General features: G+C 46.3%; 1 protein-coding gene across 2 annotated transcripts in view; it reads left to right on the top strand.

Moving 5' to 3' along the window:
• LOC106579405 (cyclin-dependent kinase 14) overlaps positions 1–15,759 on the top strand; it is a 216,499-nt gene that overhangs the window by 116,660 nt on the left and 84,080 nt on the right. For both annotated transcript variants that reach the window (XM_014159277.3, XM_014159287.3), the window contains 2 exons: positions 1,474–1,594; positions 3,453–3,546. In XM_014159277.3, the coding sequence (XP_014014752.1) occupies positions 1,474–1,594; positions 3,453–3,546 (215 nt within the window). The remainder of the gene's footprint in view (positions 1–1,473; positions 1,595–3,452; positions 3,547–15,759) is intronic.

Below are 15,759 nucleotides of genomic sequence, written 5' to 3' on the forward strand. Positions count from 1 at the left end.
GGAGGAGAGGAGGAGAGAGAATCCAATCATCTAGGTCCTGGAGTGTAAATACAGTACACACCCCCACTATTTCCTATCACTCCCTCTCTTTCTCCATCTATCCCTCTCCTCCATCTACCTTCCCTCCCTGCCTTTCTCTCTCCATCCCTCTCCTCCCTCTACCTTCCCTCCCTGCCTTTCTCCATCTATCCCTCTCCTCCCTCTACTTTCCTTCCCTCCCTCCCTTTCTCCCTACATCCCTCTCCTCTACCTTCCCTCTCTGCCTTTCTCCCTCCATCCCTCTCCTCCCTCTACCTTCCCTCCCTGCCTTTCTCTCTCTATCCCTCTCCTCCCTCTACTTTCCTTCCCTCCCTCCCTTTCTCCCTCCATCCCTCTCCTCTACCTTCCCTCCCTGCCTTACTCTCTCCATCTCTCTATCATTCAGATGAACCTACAGCCAGACAACCCATATACTGTAACTACCCCATCAGTCTATTATTCTGGCCTTTTTATGATGATTAGAGCTCTTCTCCCTGCTACTGCCCTGCGTCAACCTCCCAGTCCCTCACACACACACACACACACACCTCACAGCACCCACAGTGTAAATGATAGGCTCTCAGTGTGTCTGGGATATTGGTCTCTCCTCTCTGTGACACCACCTATTGTTTACAGGTCAGATTAGTCTGTAAATTATAGTGTTAGACTGTGAGGAAGCCTGGCTCAACCTCCCTCTCTCCTGGAAGCCTGGGTCTGTTCTGGCATTGGGACATGTTAACTACCCCCTGCCCTGCATCACCCTGCCCTCACCCTGCCCTCCCCCCCCCCCACACACACACACACACACACACACACACACACACACACACACACCACACACACACACACACACACACACACACACACACACACACACACAGGGGGCTGGCACCAGGGGCAGGAAGTCTTGGCTGTTTAAGCTAAATGCTTTAATGAACCAGTCTCACCACGTGGGAGGACAGCTAGCTAAATGCCACCAGACTCATTAAAACTAGCTGGTTCTGCAGTGCCAGCAAACGCATGCACCCACATACATACACACACACACACACACACACACACACACACACACACACACACACACACACACACACACACACACACACACACACACACACACACACACACACACACACACACACACACACACACACACATAATACTGTGCCATCAGCTTAGGGAGCAGTGTCCTTGATGTTAGATGTAGTGTATGGAGATGGTCTGTTGTAGCTTTGAGTATGTCTGATTGGTATTCTGATAGCCCTGGTCCTGTTGGTACCCAGGCTCCATGTCAAAGAGCACCTCAGGCAAGACCTGCTCTGCTTTGCACCAGTCAGCTTTTCTCTCATCTTATGGAGCCTCAGTGGAGGGCATTCAATGATAATGTTAACAAATACAGTGTGTTTCTGCTCCCACTATTTGTTCCTTACAGTGTGTGTGTGTTCTCTCCTGCAGGTCTGGCACGAGCTAAGTCAGTCCCCAGCCACACCTACTCCAATGAGGTGGTGACCCTGTGGTACCGCCCCCCTGATGTCCTCCTGGGATCCACAGACTACTCCACCTGCCTGGACATGTGGTGGGTAGTACCACTGACCTTTAACCCCTGACCCCCTACCTCTTGCCACATCCCTCTCCACAACAGGGAGAATGCTTCCTCCTCTAGATCAGATGCAGTGTGAACCCCACAGAGAGCCACAGACAGCTGTGTGAATGTGTTCCATAGGGAGGTGAGGGAGAGACCTGGCCATGTCTCTATCTGGGGTTGAGGAGAAGCTGGGAGACCTGGCCTGGCTGAGACTGAGGCTCAGTATGGACAGACAGGGGAATGTACTGTGGACATGGACAGATAGAGGCCTTCCTATGGCGACAGACAGACAGCTTTAGTCAGGATATGGACAGGGGTCTTTCAGAACTGCCGTCCAGGCTGTGAAATGAACCGTGACCACATCGATCTGGACAGGCAGTCCTCGAGGACGCCCCTTTCCAAGGACCCGAGCTGCATCCCACCGCGGGCAATTAAAGCATAGTGGGAGAGAGGGAGAGGCAGGGGGTTAGGTGGGCAGTAGAGCAGGTGGGCAAATCCTCAGGGCACTTTTCCACTCCATCGAGACTGGAGCCACTCAACATAGAAAGACCTATACCATCACTTAGATAGCAGTGTTCCATGAACAAGCAACGCTCACATTGACCACAATGTGCTCAGTGCTGGGTCACTGGTTTGGGTAACAGTCTGTCCCATATCCGTCAAACCACTGACAGGTTAAAGGATCAGATCTGGAAGACAGGAGGAAAGGGAAGAATAGGGTGGAAAAGAACAGGGATTCTTCCTCTAGTCTATTTTTATGGCTGTTATCGCCTCAGTGAGCCTGCCGTTTCACCAGGCACCTGTCAGTCAAGCTGACACAGTGGACACAGACAGACAGCCCAGCCAGACAGACAAAGAGAGGTGTGAGAGGAAGTGGGAAGGATGTGGTTGAAACCCTGTCGTTTTCACACTGTTATTAGCAGGTTTGATCCCTCTCCCTGCCAAGCCAAACCTCTGTATCTGATTAAACACCAGTCTCTATATAAAGATCTAAGAAAAATCTGAACAGTTTGCTGATGAAAATGTATTGTTCAACCCCTACATCTATCCATTGGACTTCTAGAAATGTATAGGGCTCTTCCTGATCTATAGGTACGTTATGGAGATGGATGAAGTTTTCAAAAAGGAATTAAGGTGTGTGGTGTGTTAAGGGGGATGAAAATGATGCTGGTGCTTCTCTCTCTCTCTTTCTCCCTCCCTCCCTCGCTCTTTCTCTCTCTCTCCCTCTCTATTTCTATTCATTCATCTTTCTGTATTATCTGTGTGGCTGCTCAACCGTAGCTGGGTCATGCAGAGATGGAGGAAAAGAGAGAGGGAGTAGTGTGCACTGGGCCAGAAAGTGAATCTGTCAGGAAACAATAGCTCTCTGACAAATGGGCTCTGACACCGGTTTAAACCTACACACACATACACACCACTCTCCAGAACTGGCCACCTCTCTCTTTCTCCACCCCTCTCTCCTTCTCTCTCCACTGGGCATCCCATTATCCAACCATCACCACCTCAGATGTCACACAGAGTTAGTCTTCTGAACAAACACTTTACTGGAGCTAAATCCTCTAGGAAATCAAGACATCAACCATAGATTAAGATGGAAATTAAGATATTCCCCAAGAGTGAACCATTTGCCTTTCAAAATATACTGTGCTCTTCTACAAAGCCATTTGAGTACACTATAGATTAAATAATGATGAATTTTAGTTGTGGAGGCCAGTATTCTTCATAGAGGGGTTCACATGTTTACTTCTGATGGCTCTGGAGCTTTCCAACTCTGTTGATGCTGTCTGTGTGTCTCTAATGTGGATGCTGTCTGTCTGTCTCTAATGGGGATGCTGTCGTGTTTCCCCAGGGGTGTGGGCTGCATCTTCATCGAGATGATCCAAGGAGTGGCAGCTTTCCCTGGGATGAAGGATATCCAGGATCAGCTGGAGAGGATATTCCTGGTGAGTCAGCTGTGTGTTTGTGTGCGTGCGTACGTACGTGCACAATATGTCTATGCTGTCACTGATACACAACATCTCCATCTCCTCTCAGTTGTTAACCAATAGGAAACAGTCTCACTTTGAGCACTTTTTAATTTATTTAACCTTTATTTAACTAGGCAAGTCAGTTAAGAACAAATTCGTATTTACAATGACGGCCTACCAAGAGGCAAAAGGCCTCCTGCGGGGCCGGTGGCTGGGATTGAAAATAAAAATATAGGCTAAAACACACATCACGACAAGAGAGACACCACAACACATAAAGAGAGACCTAAGACAACAACACATCATGGCAGCAACACATGACAACATCACGGTAGCAATACAACATGCAGCAGCACAACATGGTAGCAGCACAAAACATGGTACAAACATTGTTGGGGCACAGCCAACTCCTCAAAGGGCAAGAAAGGTAGAGACAACAATACATCATGCGAAGCAGCCACAACTGTCAGTAAGCGTGTCCATGATTGAGTCTTTGAATGAAGAGATTGAGATAAAACTGTCCAGTTTGAGTGCTTTTTTTCAGCTCGTTCCAGTCACTAGCTGCAGCGAACTGAAAAGAGGAGCGACCCAGGGATGTGTGTGCTTTGGGGACCTTTAACAGATGTGACTGGCAGAACGGGTGTTGTATGTGGAAGATGAGGGCTGCAGTAGATATCTCAGAGTGAGGCCTAAGAGGGTTTTATAAATAAGCATCAACCAGTGGGTCTTGCAACGGGTATACAGAGATGACCAGTTTGCAGAGGAGTATAGAGTGCAGTGATGTGTCTTATAAGGAGCATTGGTGGCAAATCTGATGGCCGACTGGTAAAGAACATCTAGCTGCTCGAGAGCACCCTTACCTGCTGATCTATAAATTACGTCTCCTTGATCTAGCATGGGTAGGATGGTCATCTGAATCAGGGTTAGTTTGGTAGCTGGGGTGAAAGAGGAGCGATTACAATAGAGGAAACCAAGTCTAGATTAAAACGTATCCTGCAGCTTGGATATGTGCTGAGAGAAGGACAGTGTACCGTCTAGCCATAATCCCAAGTACTTGTATGAGGTGACTACCTCAAGCTCTAAACCCTCAGAGGTAGTAATCACACCGGTGGGGAGAGGGGCATTCTTCTTACCAAACCACATGACCTTTGTTTTGGAGGTGTTCAGAACAAGGTTAAGGGCAGAGAAAGCTTGTTGGACGCTAAGAAAGCTTTGTTGTAGAGCGTTTAACACAAAATCCAGGGTGGGACCATCTGAGTATAAGACTGTATCATCAGCATATAAATGGATGAGAGTGCTTCCTACTGCATGAGCTATGTTGTTGATGTAAATTGAGAAGAGTTTGGGGCCTAGGATCGAGCCTTGGTGTACTCCCTTGGTGACAGGCAGTGGCTGAGACAGCAGATGTCCTGACTTTATACACTGCACAGTTTTTTCTTCTTTTTTACCTTTATTTAGCTAGGCAAGTTAGTGAAGAACAAATTCTTATTTCCAATGACGGCTTTGGAACAGTGGGTTAACTGCCTTGTTCAAGGGCAGAACGACAGATTTTTACCTTGAATCATTGTTGACTGACCAATTGACTGCGTTTACTGTGTACTTGCGCACTTGTGTACTTGAGCAGTAACCTTTGGGTCTTGATCTGATCAGCATGAGGTCTGTGGGCCTCTTTAACTCATAGTCAGTTAGCTATTCAATTCTTCCGCTAGCTGCTTATTAAAGGAACCAGTGATTAGGGATTAATAGGGATGGTAGATAGATTGATAGATATATTTCTGAACAGGACTCAGGGCCTGACTGCATCAATATTTTATGGCTGTGTGAGGTCTCATGAATCCCATAATCAGCTCCTCTGTCCTCTATAATTCCCCCCGTCGGCAGAATTGAAGTGGAGTGTTAATGTGATGAATTCATATTCATTCATCCTCTGAAAGGAGTTAATAATGAATGCAGACAATTACTGAGATGAGAGGATGGGAGAGAGAAAGAGAGGGATGAGGAAAGAGAGAGAAAGATAGAGAGAGCGAGACGTAGGTCAGTGGAGTCAGGAGTCAGGTGTGAAGACAGAGACAAATCGGTTCGGTTAGATTTCCTGAGGGCTGTTGGGGATAAGTGTGTGGGTACGTGTGCATCTGTGTGTGTCTGTGTGTGTTTGTATGTCTGTGTGAGTCTGTGTGTGTCGGGAGTATGCCCCAAGCATGGAATCTTACATAAAGCATCCTAGGAGGACAGATCGCAGGGGAGAGAGAGATACTGTATAAAAACATTTTATTGATTGTCTGTTTTGCCAAAGAGAAAATTGGGGCTGTTTGCTCTCCTCACATCTGTAAGATTCCCCCCAATACCCCAGCCCTCTCTGCCCCCTGTATCCATCCAGTACACCCCTTCAAAACATAGACACAAATAGAGAGGGGAAGAGGGGAAAGAGTGAAAAAAGGGGAGAGACCCAATAGTGGGATGGCCTGTCGCCAGCTTGGGTATCGATGGAGGCGCACCTGCAACCCTGTTGGCCTGGCAGCAGGTCCTTGGAGGGGGTCTGTGTGCCCTTTAGCAGGTTGCAGGTGGAGCAGAGAAGGATATGGGGAGGCAGAGCAAGCGGTGGAAGGGGGTTTGGGGGGAGGATGGGGAAGAGGAAGGGGAAGGGAGGGGTGTATGTTTGGGGGGAGGGGAAGGGAGGGGTGGAAGGGGATTGGGGGAGGGTAGGGCAGTCTGACTGTCTGGGGTAAAATGAAAATGTTATCCAGTGGAGATAAAGGTTTTCTTCAGCAAACATGAGGATAGGAGGAGGAAGAGGGGGAGGAGGAGAGGAGGTAGAGGAGAGGGATAGGAGGGGAGGAGAGGAGAGAAGAATAGAGGAGAGGAGAAGAGAGGAGCGGAGAGGAGAGGAGAATAGAGGAGAGGAGCGGAGAGGAGAGGAGGTGGTGGGATAAATCTGACAGGTCTATATTGTGTTCTGATTATCCTCTCCTTACTCTCTCCACATTATGAAGACCTTATGAATCCCCTGTTTTAACAGGATCACACCTGTGTAGTTAATAGCATAGCTCACAGCCCCTGTAAGCCATACACATGAGGAGGCCAGAGATGTGCTTAAACTAGGCTTACAGTCTTACCTTGACTGTAGAATCATTATTATTTCTCTGAGGTAATAACACCTCTGATCATCTCAATGCCAATGCCCACACATTCACACAATTTGTTTTTCATTTGTTTATTGATTCAGCATGTGTTTCTTATAATCCAGATGGCAATAATTAGTGTTTGGATGTTCAAACGTTAACTGGCCTTTTGATGCGTTATGAATATGGTTAGCATACGTTTGAGGAATTGAACACGTTTAATAAGAAAGTTTGCTTCACTTGTAAATACACACAATATTATGTATAGGCTACATGGCCTCATGGACCAGGATGGACATGGACTCACCCAACGTACTGAACCAAAATGGCACCACACTGAGACAACTCTAACTATATTGCATTGGCTAAGAAGTACTGACCAGTCAAATTGAGCCGTTTATATTTTCTCCCACCCCAATCACGTCTCGTCCTGTTGTGTGTCTGTGTACTCTGCTGTCAGCTAGAGGAAGAAAAGACAGATAGAGAAATACATCTGGAAAAATGTCCACCAGTCTGCTTGGCCTGGCAGCTAGACGGTCAGTTAGCATAGCAAACAGCTCCACCTGTCAGAGTTAGCCTGACACTCACATTTCCATTTGAATCCCTCTTTCATTCCTGCTCTCTTTTTTTCTTCATCTCTCTGTTTCTTCGGAATAATGTCCTGCTCAGCTCCTCCGTGTCAACACGGTCGAGAGTTGACACATAGCCAGAAACGTGTGTGTGTGTGTGTGTGTGTGTGTGTGTGTGTGTGTGTGTGTGTGTGTGTGTGTGTGTGTGTGTGTGTGTGCGTACCACAGGAGGCTGCCGAGGGGAGGCTGAAAATTATGTCTTGAACAGTGCAAATATTATGGCATCAAACACATGGAAACCATATGTTTGATGTTTTTTATACCATTCCACTTATTCCGCTCCAGCCATTACCACGTGCCCGTCCTCCCCAATTAAGGTGCCACCATTCTCCTGTGGTTGGTACGTGGATGTGTGTGGGCGCCGTCTGTCTGCCTGTCTGTGGAGAGATTCCCGCCCCTCTAATAGGCCAGTGTGTTTGTGAAGGGGAGTGAAAGGTCACCTAGCATCCCTGTCTGATAGGTACTCAGTCTGCCAAATGTCAGTTGGCATTTTGAAAAAAGTTAGACCCACACTAACACCCTGGTCATTTCCCTGTAAAAGGACACATGAGCACCAACATGTGAAGTTCATAAGAGCATGTCAAATTAGTTGTGATATTAAAGCTAAGAGTATATATTTTTCTTAATAAAAGCATATACATTTTTCAACCATTTGGAATAATCAAAGGCTTTGATTTCTTGTCAACAGATGGAAAATAGTTCTCAGAAAATGTCTACCAGAAAAAACTCTTAAAAGGTATAAGAAATATATCAAAACACACTAATGTTGAACTAATATCAACACTTATATTTAGTTTTGGAGACATTTGTCTGCCATCTGTAAGGTTAAGAAACATTGTCTTGTGTCTTGAAATGTTGTTACCAAAAACCCACATATCATTAAGATATTTTCTAATTTCTCTTCCTCATGAGGAGGGACGATAATGAGAGTTAGTTATAGTGTTTTTTTACTGATAACAATTTTGTTTATGAATTATTAAGTGATTCAACTCAAAATTGGTAACAGAATTTCCGAAAAATCTTTAACGGGAATTTCTGAAATTGAATTGGCTACAATGGGAAATCATAGTAGTCACGAACAACAGCTGGGTTCACAAGTTTGGACAGCACAGTACAGTAAAGAAAAGTAGAGTATAGTTCATTACTGCATACAGTAGAACACACTAGAGTTGAGTAAACTATAATGTACAGTATTGTACTGTACAAAACTTTACTTTACTCAACTGTACTGAACTCTATTCTACTCAACTCTGCTGTTATATGTTGGGCTGTGCTGTACTCAATTCAACATAGCTCTACTGTGCTGTAATTTGATGTCCAATGTTGTGCAACATAGACGTCTTTGATTGGTTCAGATTTGGTCTTGTTTGGGGGCTGAGCTCATTAAAAATAATAACCAGTGTGTAGAATAATGCCCAAATATGCAAAGGAGGATATTGTTATACTTTTGTGTGCCTATTTAGGATACATCACCATGAAGAGAATGGCATTCATATCCATAATTATTCATTTCTGTGTAATACAGATCAGGGACCTGTAACGGCCATCGAAGGGAGTAGACCAAGGCGCAGCGTGTTGAGTGCTCATCATATAAATTTAATAGAACACTTTAAACAAAACGAACGACAGCCAAACAGTTCTGTCGGGAACATCAACTAAACAGAAAGTAACCACCCACAAAACCCAAAGGTAAACAGGCTGCCTAAGTATGGCTCCCAATCAGAGACAATGATATACAGCTGTCCCTGATTGAGAACCATACCCGGCCAAAACAAAGAAATACAAAACATAGAAAAAAGGACATAGAATGCCCACCCTCGTCACACCCTGGCCTAACCAAAATAGAGAACAAAAGCCTCTCTATGGCCAGGGCGTGACAGGACCCATGATTAAATTCCGTTACCGCAATTCCGTTACCGGGTGTAAATCCTCTTCACTTAGTGTAGTTCAATAACCAAAATAGATTATTTTTAAATCTATGTGTCATGTCTTAGCTGACCTCCCATTCTTTCTGCAGACATCGTTGAATCTTCATTCGGAGCAGATATTTAAGACTTTTTGTAAAATGTGGACACCAACATTTTTTTTTTACAGAAATTCTGTTACCAAAGTTTGCATCTGCACTCTTCTTCCAGTGAATGTGTTTTTGTAAAATGTTCATTGTAAATTGTTAAAGGAAGTCCTTGTGCATAGAGTTGTATGGTTTGTTAAACTTTGCAATCAATGGTTTTTGTTTGGCATATATTTTAAGTGAAGAATGTGAGTCTCAGCACAATTCTGTTACTGTGTAATTTGTCCACCTTTTCACACTATGTAGCCAAGCTGAAGGCCTATACTTCACTAGCCTGCTCATCCATCTACGATATTCACTGGAACCATGATGGAAAAACCAATGTGACAAGACAATATCTGAGCCAGCCCAGTACAGTTGGTGTATGGGATATTACTACGTGTTCTGAAGCCTATTTGTTTGTTTGCAACTAAAAACCAAAGGTATCTCTGCTGCTTCCCTGAACGAAGAGAAGCCAATCTCCAGCAGTGCCATTCTAATGATCCGTGACTGAATTAAAGCTATCCCCATTGTTACCTTGCTTTATCCCCGCCGTTGCCATGCTGTATCCCGTCCCCACAGAGCTCCATGGGCAAGTGTGTGTGAGCTGAGAGCAAATCAACTAAAGGCTCTTATTTATTCAAAGCCGCTGCTTTATATGAATGTCAGTGTTCTGTTGTAATCTTCCAAAGCCCTGGCTATCCTGAACAGAGAGCCTGTGGGTGTTTATGCCATGTGTTGCTCTTTTCCTGGTCCTGAGACGTGAGTGGGCTGGGCTGACTGACTGGCTGACTGGCTGGTTGACTGGCTGACTGGCTGCTAGTTACAGCAGGCTGTGTCTCCGACCCCTCTGTCCGTCTAAATTAGATATGTGTGGTACGAGCCCAGCCCCAATGTGACTGGTTAACTGAGTGTCACTCTGCTCAAGATTACATCCCCTGGAAGAACAGTAGGAATACGGACAGGTCTGTCTGTAGGAAAGGCTGTCAGAGCAGAGGTGTGTGTTTACTGAATACAATGAGCCTTTCTCCTTGCATTAGTGTGATGGACGAAGCTGTCAGCTCTGTCACCTAGGGAATGACACGTCACACACACACACACACACACACACACACACACACACACACACACACACACACACACACACACACACACACACACACACACACACAGGAAGGACAGCATATCCCATGGATAATGTAACAGTTCATGTTATTGAGTAAATAGCAAGTGTTGATGACACAAACCCACACCCATACTGTCTGCACAGACAGGGAATTGAAACTGTAAACCACATGTGAGTGGCTTTGTCTGATCAATGTGTGTGGCTGTAATTGACTGTACGTGTGTGTGGCTATGTTGGACTGAACATACAGTTGAAGTCGGAAGTTTACATACACCTTAGCCAAATACATTTAAACTCAGTTTTTCACAATTCCTGACATTTAATCCTAGTAAAAATTCCCTGTCTTAGGTCAGTTAGGATCACCACTTTATTTTAAGAATGTGAAATGTCAGAATAGTAGTACATTTTACATTTACATTTTAGTCATTTAGCAGACGCTCTTATCCAGAGCGACTTACAGTAGTGAATGCATACATTTCATACATTGTTTTTCTCCGTACTGGTCCCCCGTGGGAATCGAACCCACAACCCTGGTGTTGCAAAGGTCAGACATACAGTTGAAGTCGGAAGTTTACATACACCTTAGTCAAATACATTTAAATGCAGTTTTTCACAATTCCTGACATCTAATCTTTAATCCCTGTCTTAGGTCAGCTAGGATCTCCACTTTATTTTAAGAATGTGAAATGTTAGAATAATAGTAGAGAGAATGATTTAGTTCAGCTTTTATTTCTTTCATCACATTCCCAGTGGGTCAGAAGTTAACATACACTCAATTAGTATTTGGTAGCATTGCCTTTAAATTGTTTAACTTGGGTCAAACGTTTCGGTTAGCCTTCCACTGTCACGTCCTGACCATGGTAAGCTGTTATTTTCTATGGTAGAGTAGGTCAGGGCGTGACAGGGGGGTTTGTTCTATGTGTTCTATTTCTATGTTAGGTTCTAGTTTTTGTATTTCTATGTTGGTTTGTTTGGGATGATCTCCAATTAGAGGCAGCTGGTCCTCATTGTCTCTAATTGGAGATCATACTTAAGTAGGTTTTTTTTCTACCTGGGTTTTGTGGGTGATTATTTTTGAGTAGTGTTTGTTTCACCTCTGTGTCACGGTTTGTTGTTTTGTGTATTCAGTTTATTTATGTACTGCATAATTTCACAGAGTAAATAAAATGTGGAACGACACACACGCTGCACTTTGGTCTCCTTTCGACAACCGTGACATCCACAAGCTTCCCACAATAAGTTGGGTGAATTTTGGCCCATTCCTCCTGACAGAGCTGGTGTAACTGAGTCAGATTTGTAGGCCTCCTTGCCAGCACACGCTTTTTCAGTTCTGCCCACAAATGTTCTATAGGATTGAGGTCAGGGCTTTGTGATGGCCACTCCAATACCTTGACTTTGTTGTCCTTAAGCCATTTTGCCACAACTTTGGAAGTATGCTTGGGGTCATTGTCCATTTGGAAGACCCATTTGTGACCAAGCTTTAACTTCCTGACTGATGTTTTGAGATGTTGCTTCAATATATTCACATAATTTTCCTTCCTCACGATGCCATCTATTTTGTGAAGTGCACCAGTCCCTCCTGCAGCAAAGCACTCCCACAACATGATGCTGCCACCTCCGTGCTTCACGGTTGGGATGGTGTTCTTTGACTTGCAAGCCTCCCCTTTTTTCCTCCAAACATAATGATGGTCATTACGGCCAAACAGTTCTATTTTTGTTTCATCGACCAGAGGACATTTCTCCAAAAAGTACTATCTTTGTCCCCATGTGCAGTTGCAAACCGTAGTCTGGCTTTTTTATGGTGGTTTTGGAGCAGTGGTTTCTTTCAGGTTATGTCGATATAGGACTCGTTTTAGTGTGGATATAGATACTTTTGTACCTGTTTCATCCAGCATCTTCACAAGGTCCTTTGCTGTTGTTCTGGGATTGATTTGCACTTTTTGCACCAATATACTTTCATCTCTAGGAGACAGAATGCGTCTCCTTTCTGAACAGTGTGACGATTGCGTGGTCCCATGGTGTTTATACTTGCATTCTATTGTTTGTACAGATGAACGTGATACCTTCAGGCGTTTGGAAATTGCTCCCAAGGATGAACCAGACTTGTGGAGGTCTTGGCTGATTTCTTTTAATTTTCCCATGATGTCAAGCAAAGAGGCACTGAGTTTGAAGGTATGCCTTGAAATACATCCACAGGTACACCTCCAATTGACTCAAATGATGTCAATTAGCTTATCAGAAGCTTCTAAAGCCATAACATCATTTTCTGGAATTTTCCACACGCGCACACACACGCATGCGCGCACACACACACGCACGCACACACACAGTAGTATGAGTTTGGTTTTGAGGCATAAGCCACTGCACACAACTCAGTCAGATTAGGGAGAGAGAGGGGCTGCCGCCTGCCACTGGGTAAATAAATTATGTCATTCCAGAAACAGCCGCTGTCTCAGCAGCGGCCTGACCACTCAACGTAACTGTGTGGTGAGTGAATGCGGTCTCTCCGGTCGGAACTTACTGAACACATACTAACCACATTCTACCCTGTGTGAGTGTTAGTAGAGGCTGATCCCTGTGGTTCTGATCCATGGGGTGACCTTTATCTCCTGACCCCTGGCTGGACGTGACCATGTTCATTAGTGCACACTGTAGCAAATGTTTGCATACCTGTAGAAAACCCTTACAGTCCCTCTCCTGACCACTAACTCACAGCCCTCTCTAACTCTTGAAACAAGTAGCCACCTGCCCCCAAGTCTTCCTGACTCCCTGACCCTGCAGAGAGCAGAGGCAGTGGAGGGGCCCCGTTGTTTATAGGCTACCCTGTTTGCACCTCTGGAGCTCTCCAGTTACATGCCACACCCAGTGACCTCTGATTGGGGCATTTGATCGTCCATCACCACTTTTGACCCTTCCCAGCTGCATCTCCTCAGGGCATCTGTCCAGTACGCAGGTGGGACTGGGACAAGTTTAAAAGCACAGTCCAGCCCAGTCCGGGATCAGTCTTCAGAAAGCAGTGGCAGAGTCAGGAGTCAGGTTGTGAAGACAAAGAGACAAAGCAGTTTGTTTTTCCCGAGGGCTGTCGGGGATAAGGGTGTGTGTGTTTAAAAAAATTGTAAAACAAGGAACATTCGGGCAAGTGGGGACATTTCACCGGTCCCCACAAGGAAAAAGGCTATGCTAGGCTTAAGCCTTCCACATGCGTCGGATCAACTGGAGCCTAGCCAAACTCGGAAAAGCGGACCGAACGACTCGCTTAAAAGACCTTCGCTTGAAAAATGAGAAAAAAGTGGCAATAGTACTGTTAGTCCATCTTGAGACACCGTAGCCTGTATACACTTCCTTAAAATAGTCAGAATACATCTAAGATGAAAGCTAGACAAACCCCAAATTGCTCACGGTGCCCTCAGGGGGCTCCTGGCACATTTTGTCATATGGTTTGGGAATGCCCAGGGGTGTTACGCTTCTGGAGTTGTCTTACTGACATAATGGGTAGAAATGTATCATGTTCACCATTTATTTTATTGTTAAACGATGGCACTACTTCAGACCTATCTGTCAAACAGCGACGTATTCGGCTGGCTGGATTAACAGCAGCCCCAAAAATGATAGGCTCATGTTGGCAGGCTCCTCATTCTTTAAGCAGACAGCAGTGGCTGCTGTCATTCATGGACATTATAAACATGGAAATATCTGTTGGACGCATGAATGGGGAAACATATTTGCTCTTTCATCAAGGTATGACTGTAAAAAGACTGCTATTGTGAACCACTAATCTAACTTTGGGTTGGGGAAGTCCTGTGGGTGTCATAAAATAAGTCGTACTCATCCTTAAAAATGTCGTACTGGACAGAAGAGGACCAAAACGCAGCAGGTATGTGCAGGCTCATCTTGACTTTTATTAACTATCAAAAATGAACACCCAAAATAACAAAGCACTCACGAGAATGCACGAACAACCAACAGTCTGGCAAAGCATAGGCTCAACACAGAACAATTCCCCACAACCCCAAAGACAAACACACACACCTATATAGGACTTCCAATCAAAGGCAACTATACACACCTGCCTTCAATTGGAAGTCCCAATCATCAACCCAACATTTAACAAACACAAACCCCCTGCCACATCCTGACCTAGACTAAGCAATACGCCCTCTGCTGGTCAGGACGTGACAGTACCCCCCCCCCCCCCTCAAGGTGCAGACTCCAGGATGCACCTAAAAAAGAAAAACAAGAAAATCCCCAATACCCCAACAAAAACCCAACAAACAATAACCCCTAAACCATAAGGGAGGGAAGGGAGGGTGGCTGCCGTCAACGACGGCACTGTGCTACACCCTCCCTCCCCAACCCACCTATCCTGGAGGTGGCTCAGGTGCAGGCCGTTCCAGGCAGTCGGGCCACTCTGGCAGCTGGGGACAGTCTGGGCAGTCTGGCCACTCCGGCAGTTCAGGGCAGTCTGGCCACTCCGGCAGTTCAGGGCAGTCTGGCCACTCCGGCAGTTCAGGGCAGTCTGGCCACTCCGGCAGTTCAGCGCAGTCTGGCCACTCCGGCAGTTCAGCGCAGTCTGGCCACTCCGGCAGTTCAGCGCAGTCTGGCCACTCCGGCAGTTCAGCGCAGTCTGGCCTCTCTGGCGACTGTTGACTGGCGGGCAGCTCTGACGACTGTTGACTGGCGGGCAGCTCTGACGACTGTTGACTGGCGGGCAGCTCTGACGACGACTGTTGACTGGCGGGCAGCTCTGACGACGACTGTTGACTGGCGGGCAGCTCTGACGACGACTGTTGACTGGCGGGCAGCTCTGACGACGACTGTTGACTGGCGGGCAGCACTGACGACGACTGTTGACTGGCGGGCAGCTCTGACGACGACTGTTGACTGGCGGGCAGCTCTGACGACGACTGTTGACTGGCGGGCAGCTCTGACGACGACTGTTGACTGGCGGGCAGCTCTGACGACGACTGTTGACTGGCGGGCAGCTCTGACGACGACTGTTGACTGGCGGGCAGCTCTGACGACGACTGTTGACTGGCGGGCAGCTCTGACGACGACTGTTGACTGGCGGGCAGCTCTGACGACGACTGTTGACTGGCGGGCAGCTCTGACGACTGTTGACTGGCGGGCAGCTCTGACGACGACTGTTGACTGGCGGGCAGCTCTGACGACGACTGTTGACTGGCGGGCAGCTCTGACGACGACTGTTGACTGGCGGGCAGCTCTGATGACGACTGTTGACTGGCGGGCAGCTCTGGCGACTGTTGA

This window comes from Salmo salar, chromosome 02, assembly GCF_965601325.2.
Source record: "Salmo salar chromosome 02, fSalSal1, whole genome shotgun sequence".
NCBI lineage: Eukaryota > Metazoa > Chordata > Actinopteri > Salmoniformes > Salmonidae > Salmo > Salmo salar.